This window comes from Erythrolamprus reginae, chromosome 1 (assembly GCF_031021105.1).
Source record: "Erythrolamprus reginae isolate rEryReg1 chromosome 1, rEryReg1.hap1, whole genome shotgun sequence".
In the NCBI taxonomy this organism is placed as follows: domain Eukaryota; kingdom Metazoa; phylum Chordata; class Lepidosauria; order Squamata; family Dipsadidae; genus Erythrolamprus; species Erythrolamprus reginae.
This window is the reverse complement of record NC_091950.1, coordinates 299,377,882-299,391,738: the sequence shown is the minus strand read 5'-3', so window position 1 is coordinate 299,391,738 and position 13,857 is coordinate 299,377,882. Positions and strand designations below refer to the sequence as shown.

Here is a 13,857-nt window from a genome sequence, read left to right as displayed (position 1 = left end):
TTAGACTATCTACTGTTGACCTCACCCCATTCTTAAGGGGCATGGATAAGCGCACCATCGTGCCTACCGTCCCTGTCCTAATGTACCCATATATTCGTAAAATATCATGTGCAGTGATCCCTTGATTATCGCGGGGTTTACGTTCCAAGACCTTCCGCGATAATCGATTTTCCGCGGTATAGTGGTGCGGAAGTAAAAACACCATCTGCGCATGCGCGCCCTTTTTCCATGGCCGTGCATGCGCAGATGGTGGAGCCGGGGAGCGACGAAAGTGCGGAGGCTGGCAATGGTTGTTTTTAATGTCAGCCACCCACCCAGCGCCTCCGGCCTCCTCGCCGCTACCCCCTGTCCGCCCGATTTGCCCCTCTCACCGGCTTTCTTGGGGCACGAGTCCTCCTGCAGCAGCGCTGGCGGCAACGGCTTCTCGGCTTTTAGAATGCCCGCCTCCTTCCCTCCTTCCTTCCTTCCTTCCTTCCCTCCTTCCTTCCCTCCTTCCTTCCTTCCCTCCTTCCTTCCTTCCCTCCTTCCTTCCCTCCTTCCCTCCCTCCCTCCTTCCTTCCCTCCTTCCCTCCCTCCTTCCTTCCTTCCCTCCCTCCTTCCTTCCCTCCTTCCTTCCCTCCTTCCCTCCCTCCCTCCTTCCTTCCCTCCTTCCTTCCCTCCTTCCCTCCTTCCTTCCCTCCTTCCTTCCCTCCTTCCCTCCTTCCCTCCTTCCCTCCTTCCTTCCCTCCTTCCATCCCTCCTTCCTTCTTTCCCTCCTTCCCTCCCTCCTTCCTTCCTTCCCTCCCTCCTTCCTTCCCTCCCTCCTTCCTTCCTTCCCTCCTCCCTCCTTCCTTCCCTCCCTCCTTCCTTCCTTCCTTCCCTCCTTCCTTCCCTCCTTCCCTCCCTCCTTCCTTCCTTCCCTCCTTCCCTCCCTCCTTCCTTCCTTCCCTCCTTCCCTCCCTCCTTCCTTTCTTAAAAAGCACTTAAACAATGACAGAATAAAAAACCCCAGCCCTCACCTGTGTTTGAATTTCATTCACTCAGTCATTCATTCATTCTTCTGTATGCCACTCAGTCCCAACACTTTTAACCCACAAATTACCATTTCCCATCCCCTTAATTACTGTACTGTACCTCTACATGTACCTGTACTGTACACATTGAATAAGACACTTAGTCATCCTGATAGTTATAAATGATAACAATATTTATTTACATTTTTACATTTTTTGGGGGGGGGGTTAGCATAACTAGGATAACTCGGGATCTTCTTCTATCACCATTTCTACAATGGACACTGCAGGTGATGGTGTGACAGACCTCTTGGTTTTCGTGACAAACATAGTTATGGGCAGTTGTTGGCGCAGTTTCTTTTTCTGGGCTAACATGGCTCTGTATGGTGCAAAGGTGTTGTCAAGGGAGGCCTTAAACTGTATAGAGCGAGTCATGTTGGGATCCCAAAGTTCCACCATGCGTTGTACATGTGCAGCAGCTCTGTTCAGTTCTGCAAGCTGCTCAAGCGTTAGGCCAACATCTTCTTCTTCCTCAGCTTGTTCAGCTTCCGCTTCCTCCTCCTCTTCTTCACTCGCTGACCTGGTCAGCTCCTCCAGATCTTTGTCTGTCAGCGGTAGGCCATGCTCATCAAGCAAACCATTGACTTCCTCTGGTGTCATGTCAACGAAGCCGTCTCCACCCAGTGCCTGTGCCAGCTTCACAGAGTTCTGGACTGCAGCATGTTGAATTTCTTCGGGAGCAAATCCCTTGTAATCATTCACCACTTCTGGCCACAATTTCTTCCAGCAGGCATTCATTGTCTGTGACTTCATATCCATTAAGGCATTCTGAATGTTCTTCAGACACGATGCGATCGTGTACTGACGCCAGTAGGCCTTCAATGTGAAGTTTTCATCAGCATCCATTGCTTCCACGATGCTTCCAAGAGAATTGCGCGTGTACAGTGCCTTAAATGCGCGGATAACACCTTGATCCATCGGCTGGATAAGCGATGTGGTGTTTGGTGGCAAGAATTCGACTTGCACCCCAGCATGTTCATGTGCCAGGTCATCATGGCCTCCAGCATTGTCCATTAGGAGAAGCACTTTGAAATTGAGTCCTTTGGCAGCCAAATAATCCTTCACCTGTGGGATGAAGCACTGATGAAACCAGTCCCATGTGAGGGGTTTTGTAATCCATGCTTTAGGATTATGCATCCAGTACACTGGCAATGCATTCTTATTTCTGTTCTTGAGGGCTCTTGGATTTCGTGACTTATAAATTAGCCCTGGCTTCATCAAAAACCTGCTGCATTCCCACACATGATCAAAGTCACCCGATCTTTCATGGCCTTAAAGCCAGGGGCTTTGGCTTCATCTTGCATCAAGAAAGTCCGTGAAGGCATCCTCTTCCAGAACAGGCCTGTTTCGTCCATGTTGAACACCTGTTCTGGAAGGTAGCCCCCTTCTGCAATTAGGTATTTAAACGTGCCCTGGACGTACTTTTCGGCTGCACCTGTATCTGCTGAGGCAGCTTCTCCGTGCAATGACACACTCTTCAGGCCATAGCGCCGTTGAAATTTCTCGAACCACCCTTTGCTTGCTGTGAATGTGGATGTGTATGGGGCTGAAGAAGCAGAAGATGTTGATGGCTGGGGGTCTTCAGAGTCATCAGCACCTTCACCAGCATCTTCACCTGCAGAGAATGACAGGAAAGGGAGAGAGAAGTGACCCTTGAATGAAAGCACTTAAATAATGACAGAATTAAAGCACTTAAATAAGGACAGAATAAAAGCACTTAAATAATGACAGAATAAAAGCACTTAAATAATGACAGAATTAAAGCACTTAAATAAGGACAGAATAAAAGCACTTAAATAATGACAGAATTAAAGCACTTAAATAATGACAGAATAAAAGCACTTAAATAATGACAGAATTAAAGCACTTAAATAAGGACAGAATAAAAGCAGTTAAATAAGCCCTCACCTGCGTTTCCCTCATCTGCATCGCCTCCTTCTGTGTTTGCAAGACGGTTGTACAGTTGCTGTGCCTTTGTTCGTATGGTGCTGGTATCCAAAGCAATGCTCTTTTTGCGGCAGTCTTGTACCCACACGGACAAAGCAGCTTCCATCTTCATAAGGCGTTTGTTTCTAGGCGTCACCATTCTTTTTGCAGCCTTGTTGAATGTTATCAGAGAAGTTTGCCTTATCTTCTTTTCGTCTTTCCGAATGTATCGCACACTCGATTCGTTGATCCCATAATGCCGACCAACATCTGCATAAGAGCGTTCCTCTTTCAGCATGTCCAAAAGTTCAATTTTCTCCTTAATTGTCAGCATCTTCCTGCTCTTTTTAGCGTCGCCGCCTCCGCTCCGCGTGCAACGTTTAGGAGCCATCTTCCAACAAATCTTAACAAGTTCCAACAGTTCCAAAGATTTCCAAAGATTTCGGCCAATCAGCAATGGCCGACATCAGTTTGGTGATGACGTATGACGTTACCGGGCGGGAAAAACCGTGGTGTAGAAAAAAAAACCGCCGACTATTTTTAAATGTATTATTTTTTGAAAAAACGTGGTGTAGCGTTTCGCGAAAATCGAGACCGCAAAAATCGAGGGACCACTGTACTCATAATAACCATGCCTATACTTTGTCTGTAATCATATACACGCTTGACAAAATAATACTTTTTGATTTGGTATTTAAATATAATTGTGACAGGCAGCTATAAGCGGCCAACTCCAGCTCTTAAATTACTGTTTATTCAATAAGACAAAATAGGCTGTATTTGCATAGCACGTTAACTAATAAATTATAGTTTATGAATCACAACAGATGGATTTATATAGAATGGAATAATAGAATTGGAAGGACTTTGGAGGTCTTCTAGTCCAACCCCCTGCTTAGCCAGGAAACCCTATACCATAGGACATATTAAACCACAATATTAAACCATAATACAATGAAACATGGACACTAACAATTATATAAAAGCTAGGAGTGGTGCAAAGAGCCATGGAAAGATGCATGCTCGGCATTACAAGATATGATAGAAAGACCTGCACATGAATTAAAGCAACCTTTTGAACCCCAGAGACCATTAAATTCATTTTTTAAAAAAATTAAAAATATTTTTTATTATTTTCATAAACAGACAGAACAAACATAACATATAACATTTAGTGGAGCTACAGTTGCTCCGCTCAGAATAGAAGTCATCACTGTATTAAAAAAGAAAAAAGGAAAGGTCTTAGTGTTGTTTTACACCATCTATAAAATATGTAAAGATATCAATTATAACATAGTAAATAAAAACACATCTAAAACTTTATAAAAATATATATAGAAATTCTTAATTCATGAATTAAATCAAACTAGGATAAAAAGAGAAGAGAAGAAAAAAGAATTTATGTTTATATTGTAAATAATCACCATCTAATACGGTTTAACTAATAATTTCAAATATTCAAAGTAATATAACAATAAGCTTATCTCTTTTTCTTTATTTCCCACCAAGTGTATACTTTCTGCCAAATATCATAAAATTCTGATTCTTCTTGATTATTTAACCGTCTCATAATTTTAAATGCCGTGGACTACTAATAAGATCTGTCTAATAAATGGCTGCGTGGGTGTGGCAAGGTGGTCATGTGATTGGGTGGGTGTGACCAACTCGATGTCACTCACATTGATAGGCGCCTTGCCAGCCTTTGCTCGCTATTCTTTTCCTGTCCGCCTGGCGCCTTAGGTCCCCAACAGGAAGCAACTGCTGGAGCTAAGCAGCCACCATGAAAAAGAGTTGGCAAAACAGCTGGGTCCCCAATGGGGGAGATTTGCAGCAACACAAACGTTCATTGCACATATCTGACCCAGGGGCTGTAATTTGAGGACCCCTGATTTAGTGCAATATGAAAAATGCAAATAATTGTTCTGCGGACCCCCAAAATGAAAATACAGGATATCATCCAGAGAGTAAAAGAATTGAAATGGAAATGGGCTGGCTACAGAGCAAGAATTGATGACGGGTGGACCAAGGGGGTTATGGAACAAATCTTACTTGATAAAAAGTTTCCACGAAAGAGACCTGAAACAAGATGGATCGACAACCTCAGCAAGTATTGCAGGCCCAATTGGCAAAAGAAAGCTCGGGACTGTTTCTCTGAAACCTGGGAAGAGCGAAAATGGCAGAAAAGGCTGAAAATCAGCATATGAGCTAGAGCTAACATAGGGTAACACCTTGCGTGCCCTCCGGTACAGCTCTGTGTGCCACGATGCCATAGGTTTGCCATCATGGGTCTATGGCTTAAGAGCTCCTTCATATCTTTTTGTTTTTCTGTGGAGAATTAAATATGTGTAATAGAATTAGTTGAGATACAGTGGTACCTCGTGATACGAACCCCTCGCCATACGAACAATTCCGGGGTTCGGTAATTTTTTGCCTCTTCTTCCGAACTTTTTCCATCTTACGAACCCGCCGCCCGAACGCTGAACCCCGAAGTTCGGCAAAAGTTCGGGTTTGGGTGGCCGCCGAGAAGCCCCGCCGCCTGGCTGTCACCTTTTGAAACAGCCGGGGGGCTTCTCGGCGTCTTCCTGAACCCGAACGCCAAACCCAAACTTTTGCCGAACTTCCGGTTTTGGCATTCGGGAGGCCACCGAGAAGCCCCGCCGCCCAGCTGTCGCCTTTTGAAACAGCCGGGGAACTTCTCTGCGTTCTCCCGAACACCGAACCCGGAAGTTCAGCAAAAGTTTGGGGTCAGCGTTCGGGTTCAGGAGGACGCTGAGAAGCCCCGCCGCCCGGCTGTTAGCTTTTTGAAAGAGCCGCGGAACTGTCAGGCCGGTTGGGAGGCTGGAAAGGAGGTGGGGAATGCCAATAGGGAATTCCATAGGCGGAGCTTTGACGTCACAAAGACGCCCTTCCTGGCCGGCCAAAGTCTTTTCACCTTACGAACCTGCTCCGAGAACAAATTAAGTTCGTAAGATGAGGTATTACTGTATTATAAAAGGTTACATGGTGCAATTAATCTTTTTAGCAACAGTATCCTTCAGCTTGCACTCAACCCCTAGTTACTTCCTGGCTACGTTGAGTAGAGTTCTTGGCAACCAATCGTGCAGAAGCCTTTCCTTCAAACTCAGACCCCTTCTTCCTCTTCCAGGACATGGCCAAGGCAAAGATTGTCGTTGTTGGTGCTGGTCTGATCGGTTTATCCACCGCTGTGTACATTTCAGACTCCATTACAAACTGCACTGTGACTGTCGTGGCTGATAGATTTTCTCCTAACACGACCAGCGACGTTGCTGCAGGAATGCTTATCCCACATCTTTATCCAGGCAAGCAAAATTTACATTTTGGAAAGCAAAATCTGAAGTTGTCCACGTAATTATGTTTTGCCTGTCCCCCCCCCCAATATTTTACTTTGTAGCTCCAAAATCAATTTTCTACGAAATATAGCTGCAGTTTCAAGGAACGTTCTTCCAGCCTTTTAACTGGTACATTTTGAGTGAGACAGCTGAAGCTATTGTAATTTATTCTGAAAGAGACACTATCTGCTGGTTTTTAAGACTGGATGCCTTTCTAAAATTTCCAGAGTAACTCCATGCTGTATGTGGTGGTACAAGCTATTACTTTTCCCGGACAGTGTTAAGTTTAAGTCCCAAAATAAATTGTCCATGTCAGGAAGAGTCTATTTTATCTTGCATCCTGGGAATAAATTATCCGGCCATTTTACACATGCCATTCTATTCATTATATTCCATGACACAATTGTTGTGGATGATGGTGATGATGATGATAATGATGATATGGATTGTGTCTGGCAATAGGTTCCCAACACACATATATGTTCTACAGTTGGCCTATATGGGACTTTCCTATAAATGTTCAGCTCTTTATTGATTATAGTCTAATAGTATAGTATAAATCTAATTACAAATATAAAAAATAAAAAATAAATAAATAAAATAAAAATCAGCCCTTTGCGTGCTTTTGGCAGGGGTTTAAATAGGGAGCCCTTTTGGGAAGGATGCCTTCATGGCATCGGACCAGAATATCTCTGGGACCGCCTTCTGCCGCATGAATCCCAGCGACCAGTTAGGTCCCAAAGAGTTGGCCTTCTCCCGGTCCCATCGACTAAACAATGTCGTTTGGCAGGACCCAGGGGAAGAGCCTTCTCTGTGGCGGCCCCGACCCTCTGGAATCAGCTCCCCCCAGAGATCAGAATTGCCCCCACCCTCCTCGCCTTTCATAAGCTCCTTAAAACCCACCTCTGTCGTCAGGCATGGGGGAATTGAGATATTCCTTTCCCCCTAGGCCTATACAATTTATGCATGGTATGTTTGTGTGTATGTTTGGTTTTTAATAAGGGATTTTTAATTGTTTTAAATATTAGATTTGTCATATGCTGTTTTATTATTGTTGTTAGCCGCCCCGAGTCTACGGAGAGGGGCAGCATACAAATCTAATAAATAAATAAATAAATAATGAATAAATAAATAAATAAAAGAACCAATCAGAATTTCCCTGCTCCACTTCCTTGTCGGACTGGAGTGAAAACTTCCCAGCTTCTCAGGATATAACAGTACAAGTGTTGGTGAACCGTTTCGGTACCAAATTCTGAAACAGGAGCATGTGTGTGTGTGTGCAGGCCGGAAACAGGAAGAGCAGTCACTTGATGCGCATGTACACGCCAGGAAGATGAACTTCTGGTTTCTGGTGCACGCATCTGCACTGCCCACCTGGTTTTCCAGTTTCTGGCACTCATGCACACACAAAGACCAGCTGACCAGTGCGCATGCATGTGCCGGAAACCGGAAGAGCAGCTGCCTGGTGCTTGCAATGTGCACTGGGCAGCTGCTCTTCCAGTTTATGGCACTCCCGTGCATGTGAAGTCCATCTGGCCAGTGCGCCAGAAGGGTGATGGCTTGTATGTCTAGATGGCTTGTATGCTTGTATGTCTAGAGAGATGGCTCTGTGTGCCACTTCCGACACACCTGCCATAGATTCGCCACCACTGCTCTATGCAAATCAAACTATTATCTCACATCACATTATTCCACATGTTTGGCAAACAACGCCGCCTGGTGGGACCGCGAGGGAGAGCCTTCTCTGTCGCAACCAGTTCCTCCCAGAGATTTGTACTGTCCCCTCTCTCCTTGCCTTCCGAAAAGCACTTAAAACACACTTGTGTTGGCAGGCCTGGGGCTGCTAAGCAATGGTCCTACCTGCATGTATGAGTGATGATTGCATGTTTTGAATTGGGTTATTTTTTGTTGCTACTATTTATGTATTATGCATTTTTTAATTGTTTACTATGTTTTATTGTTGTAAGCCGTCCTCAGTCCATGAGGAGAAGGGCAGCCTATAAACAACAACAACAACAACAACAACAACAATAACAACAACAACAACAATAATAATAATAATAATAATAATAATAATAATAATAATAATCACGCAGTCCTAGGTGCTTGGGAAGTGCCCGACTGGTGATGAAATATCAAATCCAGCATAGTGATCTCATTTGCTATGTTGTGATGATGATGATGATGATGATGATGATGATGATAATAATAATAATAATAATAATAATAATAATAATAATGTGGAGAAATGAGTCATTAGAAGAGTTCTGCTCTTGCTGGAGGAGGAGAGTGAGAAAAAAACCATTGTAATTCTTTCTCCTCCTCTACAACTCCTTGTGGTTTGGGAAAATTTGTCCTGGAAGTATGAATGACCTCCCAAAATAGCCAGTGGTAGGTTGCTCGCAAGTTGGCAAACCAGTAATGGCGGCGGGAAGAGGCTCTGCTCATGTGCCCTGGGTGCTTCTGCGCATGCACGGAAGCATCGCGAGCACACGTATACAGATGAGTAAACTGGTAGTAACGGGATTTACTACCCACTACTGAAAATAGTATGAAGAGTATGGGGATTTTAGAGGTGGGATGTTTCAGAGACCTCCTCTTTGTCCCTTTCCTCTTGTGTGGAATCTCTGCTGGATTCTCAAAACCTTCCATTAGCAGTTTGTATCCAATGCATAAATTTCAGTGCAGCCCGTTTTATGTCTGTTTTTTCTGGATTTTCTTAAATTGCTTTCCCTCTGTTTGAAATGTGTTTTCTTTCTTCTCTACAGGCACACCTGTTGATCAGCAGAAGCAGTGGTTTAGGGAGACTTTTGACCATCTCTTATCCGTCTGTAATTCCTCAGAGGCCTCAGAAGCTGGGATTCACTTGGTATCTGGGTGAATATAGAGTTCATTAAATGCTTTTGTGATTTCTTTCAGGATTGTGCTGAGCAAGCCTCTTTATTAGGGCACATTTGGGAGGCATATAATACTGGTATAGACCAAGAGAGAACCCTAATCTTGAGTTCTACAGAAGAAAAACATTAATAATAATAATAATAATAATAATAATAATAATAATAATAATAATAATAATAATAAAGCAGAATTGAGGAAAAACAGCTAGAGAAATTAGTGAAATACGAAGATCTAAAAATTGAGCTGCAATGACTCTGGCATAAGCCAGTGAAAGTGGTCCCAGTGGTACTTGGCACGCTGGGCACAGTACCAAAGGATCTCAGCAGACATTTGAAAACCATCGTAATTGACAAAATCTCCGTCAATTGCAATAGGCCGCTTTACTGGGATCGGCAAACATAATTCGCCGCTACATCACGCAGTCCTAGGTGCTTAGGAAGCGCCTGACTGGTGATGAAATACGAAATCCAGCATAGTGATCTCATTTGCTGCATTGTATTGACAATAATAATAATAATAATAATAATAATAATAATAATAATAATAATTTATTAGATTTGTATGCCGCCCCTCTCCGAGGACTCAGAGTGGCTCACAACAAATAATACATGAAATACAAATCCAATATTAAAAACAATTTAAAAACCCTTATAAAAAACAATCATACAGTTCAGACAAACCATACATGAAATGGAGCAGCTCGGGGTATGTCAGTTTCCCCAGGCCTGGTGACAAAGGTGGATTTTCAGAAGTTTGCGAAAGGCAAGGAGGGTGGGAACAGTCCTGATCTCCGGGGGGAGTTGATTCCAAAGGGCGGGGCCACCATAGAGAAGGCTCTTCCCCTGGGTCCCGCCAGACGGCATTGTTTTGTCAACGGGACACGGAGAAGGCCAACTCTGTGGGACCTAATCGATTGCTGGGATTCGTGCGGCAGAAGGCAGTCCCAAAGGTAACAATGTATACAAACATTTATTTTAGACTTATATCTCGTGATCCTTAAACCGGGTTCAGAATTTATTTCGGGAAATATTAATGTGTTGCAATGGCACTTGCTTTTCTCTTTTAAAAATGCAAGTTTCAGTTTTCAAAAGCATGGGCTTGGGTCTGTAATTTTTGTAATGTGCTGTAATGAGATTTGCTAACTTGTCACGGCACCTTATATTCAAAGGCAGGTTTGGCACTAAATGCCAGTTATCGGCAAGTAACTTCAGAGGATAGAATTATTCTCAGGTCCTGCTTCTGGGCTGCCTCTGCATCTTGATTGGTGAAATAGGATGCGGTACTAGATCAATCTTGACTACATTTAATTGGACTTCTCTTTGTTCACACAGAAAGTTGTGGTGGAATTGGGAACTTCGGGAGGGGCTGAGCAGAGGGAGGGGAGGAAAAGAAAATCTGAATATGACCATAATTCAACTGAAGGGGGAGAACCCCTACGGTTGTATTTGGGTGGGTCATAGAATTGAACATGGCCCATTTGTCTTGCCGATTGGCTTTGCTGGTGGGTCTGATTATAAACATCTTCTCTTCTATATAGCATACCATTTATCTAGAAGGTATATAATAAAAGCTCCTTCTAATATTTGGATGCTCCAGGGCAAATGTGGAGTTACGTGCAACTTACACAGTGCCTCATCTTGTTTTGCTTGCACAAAGCAGTGTTTTTGTACAGCTAACTATGAGGTATTTATAAAACTCTTGGTTGTCTTTCGTAAATTGCTCAAGAACCACCTATACCGCCAGGCACGGGGGAGTTGAGACACCTTTCCCCCAGGCTCTTTATATTTTATGTTTGGTATGTATGTGTTGTTTGGTTTTAAATATGATAGGGTTTTATATACTTCTTTTTAATATTAGATTTGTTCACTATAATATTGTTTTTTTATCATCGTTGTGAGCCGTCCCGAGTCTTCGGAGAGGGGCGGCATACAAATCTAATAAATTATTATTATTACTAATTATCATTAATCCTTTTTTCTTGCCTTTCTTTATCTGAGTTATTGGAAAATTCCAGCATGGGGGTAGAACCAGTTGCTTACAAAACCAGTTTCAAAATAAGAAAACAGTGGATATGTGCAACTGCAGAAGGGTTGGTCACCCTTGCAGCCAACACTTTGTGGCATTGGGGTTTTTTGAGCATTTTTGTGTGCTGTTCAGGGGGTCAACTAAATGACTTCCCTGCTCCCTAGAGCAGTCCTTGAAGGTTCACATCTTCTCTGCTGCTTCTATAGCTGTAAGATCGCAAGCCGGGGTGGTGCAGCAGGTAGAGTGCTGTATTGCAGGCCACCGAAGCTGACTGTAGATCTGTAGGTCAGTGGTTCAAATCTCATCACCGGCTCAAGGTTGACTCAGCCTTCCATCCTTCCGAGGTGGGTAAAATGAGGACCCGGATTGTGGGGGCAATAGGCTGGCTCTGTTAAAAAGTGCTATTGCTAACATGTTGTAAGCCGCCCTGGGTCTAAGGAGAAGTCTAAGGAGAAGGGCGGCATAAAAATCAAATGAAGGAAGGAAGGAAGGAAGGAAGGAAGGAAGGAAGGAAGGAAGAAAGAAAGAAAGAAAGAAAGAAAGAAAGAAAGAAAGAAAGAAAGAAAGAAAGAAAGAAAGAAAGAAAGAAAGAAAGAAAGACAGGCTGCCAGGGGACACTTAATTCCATTTCACTTATCACCAAGAGGCAGTACACGACCAGGTTCATCCTTATTTGGATTCCTGAGATGTAAGTAACCAGGTTTATTCCAGGAATCACCAGGAATTAAACTTTATTTTATTTATTTTATTTTATTTGACTTCTATGCTGCCCAATCCCGAAGGACTCAGGGTGCCTTACAATAGTATGAAAAGTCACAAATAACAGCAGCAATAAAAAGAAGTCAAGGGGAAAAAAACCTAATATCTAAAATCATAATTAAAACTAAGACAATTTTATTGCATACATACAAACTCATAGACCATCACACTTTTAGATGATTGCAAATGCCGCCTCTATGTTGGTTGAGGCAGGCAGGATTCCCTTCGATACCATTTGTTGGGGGTCAATGGAAAGGGAGGGTTTTGCCTTCTCTTTCTGCTCAAGATCCCCATGGACAATTGGTGGGTCACTGTGTGACACAGAATGCTGGACTCAATGGGCTTTGGCCTGATTCAGCATGGCTCTTCTTATATTCTTATATGGCGCATTGCCTTTAACAGCTACTCAATTCCTAAGGCTCAACAGTTGCAGGAAACGATATCTAGAAGTTCCATCAGAATAGTGTATATACAGTCCACTTAACCTCAAGCTCTCCAAGCAGAGAAATAACAGATGTTATCCCACATTTGGGAAGTCCTGTAAAATTCCATATACCTCTAGCAGATATTTTTCTTCGTCTTCCCATGCTTGGTTTTTTCCCTTAGCTTTGGTAGTTAAGTTTAATATTTTTCAAACAATATTTCTCCTAGTTGAACTTGCTGATTGGAATCATTGACACTTTTAGAGATACCCTTGTCCTCTTTTATAAGCATGAATTGGCTTTATTTTCTAAGGCTTAGGTAGATGTTTAGAGGAGCCTGTGATTATTCAAAATAGACAATCACAACCTAAGAGGTTAAAAACCTCTCAGGTTCTAAAAGATTAGAATGGCTAACGATAGTCTACTGAATCATTTACTTCTTCAAGTCTGATTAACAGTTTTATAGTGTCAATAACAACAGCAAACCAGCACTGAATCAACTGGAATGGTATCCAAACTCCTATATCTACATATTCGCTGTTTTCTTATTTTAGAAACATAGAAACAGAAGATTGACGGCAGAAAAAGACCTCATGGTCCATCTAGTCTGCCCTTATACTATTTCCTGTATTTTATCTTAGGATGGATATATGTTTATCCCAGGCATGTTTAAATTCAGTTACCAACCACTGCTGGAAGTTTTTTTCCAAGCATCTACTACTCTTTCTGTAAAATAATATTTTCTCATGTTGCTTTTGATCTTTCCCCCAACTAACTTCAGATTGTGTCCCGTTGTTCTTGTGTTCACTTTCCTATTAAAAACACTTCCCTCCTGAACCTTATTTAACCCTTTGACATATTTAAATGTTTCGATCATGTCCATGTTTAAATGTTTCATCATTTTGAATTTGTGAACAGTAAATAGTAAATGTGTATTCAAATTGAACATATAGAAGCTGTGGCAGCTTCTACTTATTTAAGGACTAGCTGTACCCGCCAGGCGTTGGTGTGGCTCAGTCTGGTTTGTGTAGTTTGCCGACTCTAGAACATGCAACATATAATTGTCCATGTGAGAATCAATCGGTGCGTAGATCTAAACTGCACACCTGTATTTGAATGCAACGTTGTGTCAAAATTTCAAAGCAATCAGTGAAGAAGGTCCTGTTTTAGCACCTCCGTGTTTTTACCTGTCACAGGTGTGACATCTATATAATATAATAGTAGGTATATAAAAATGCACACATATTCGAATGCAACGTTGTGTCAAAATTTCAAAGCAATCAGTGAAGAACCTTCGGGGATTTAAGATTTTGAACAAATGAACATTTACATTTTTATTTATATAATGAAAACATTATCTTTTGAAAAAAAACAGACTAGTGGTGCCTAAACATCATATTAACAGGTGGAATAGGAACTCAACTT

The 13,857-nt window shown here is 42.5% G+C and overlaps 1 protein-coding gene across 3 annotated transcripts in view; it reads left to right on the top strand.

The window, feature by feature from the left end:
• DDO (D-aspartate oxidase) overlaps nt 1-13,857 on the top strand; it is a 29,437-nt gene that overhangs the window by 4,259 nt on the left and 11,321 nt on the right. For 2 of the 3 annotated variants that reach the window (XM_070733372.1, XM_070733371.1), the window contains exons 2-3: nt 6,124-6,298; nt 9,097-9,205. In XM_070733372.1, coding sequence (XP_070589473.1) covers nt 6,127-6,298; nt 9,097-9,205 — 281 coding nt within the window. In that variant the 5' untranslated portion in view covers nt 6,124-6,126. The remainder of the gene's footprint in view (nt 1-6,123; nt 6,299-9,096; nt 9,206-13,857) is intronic. The other variant, XM_070733373.1, reaches the window with a different exon arrangement.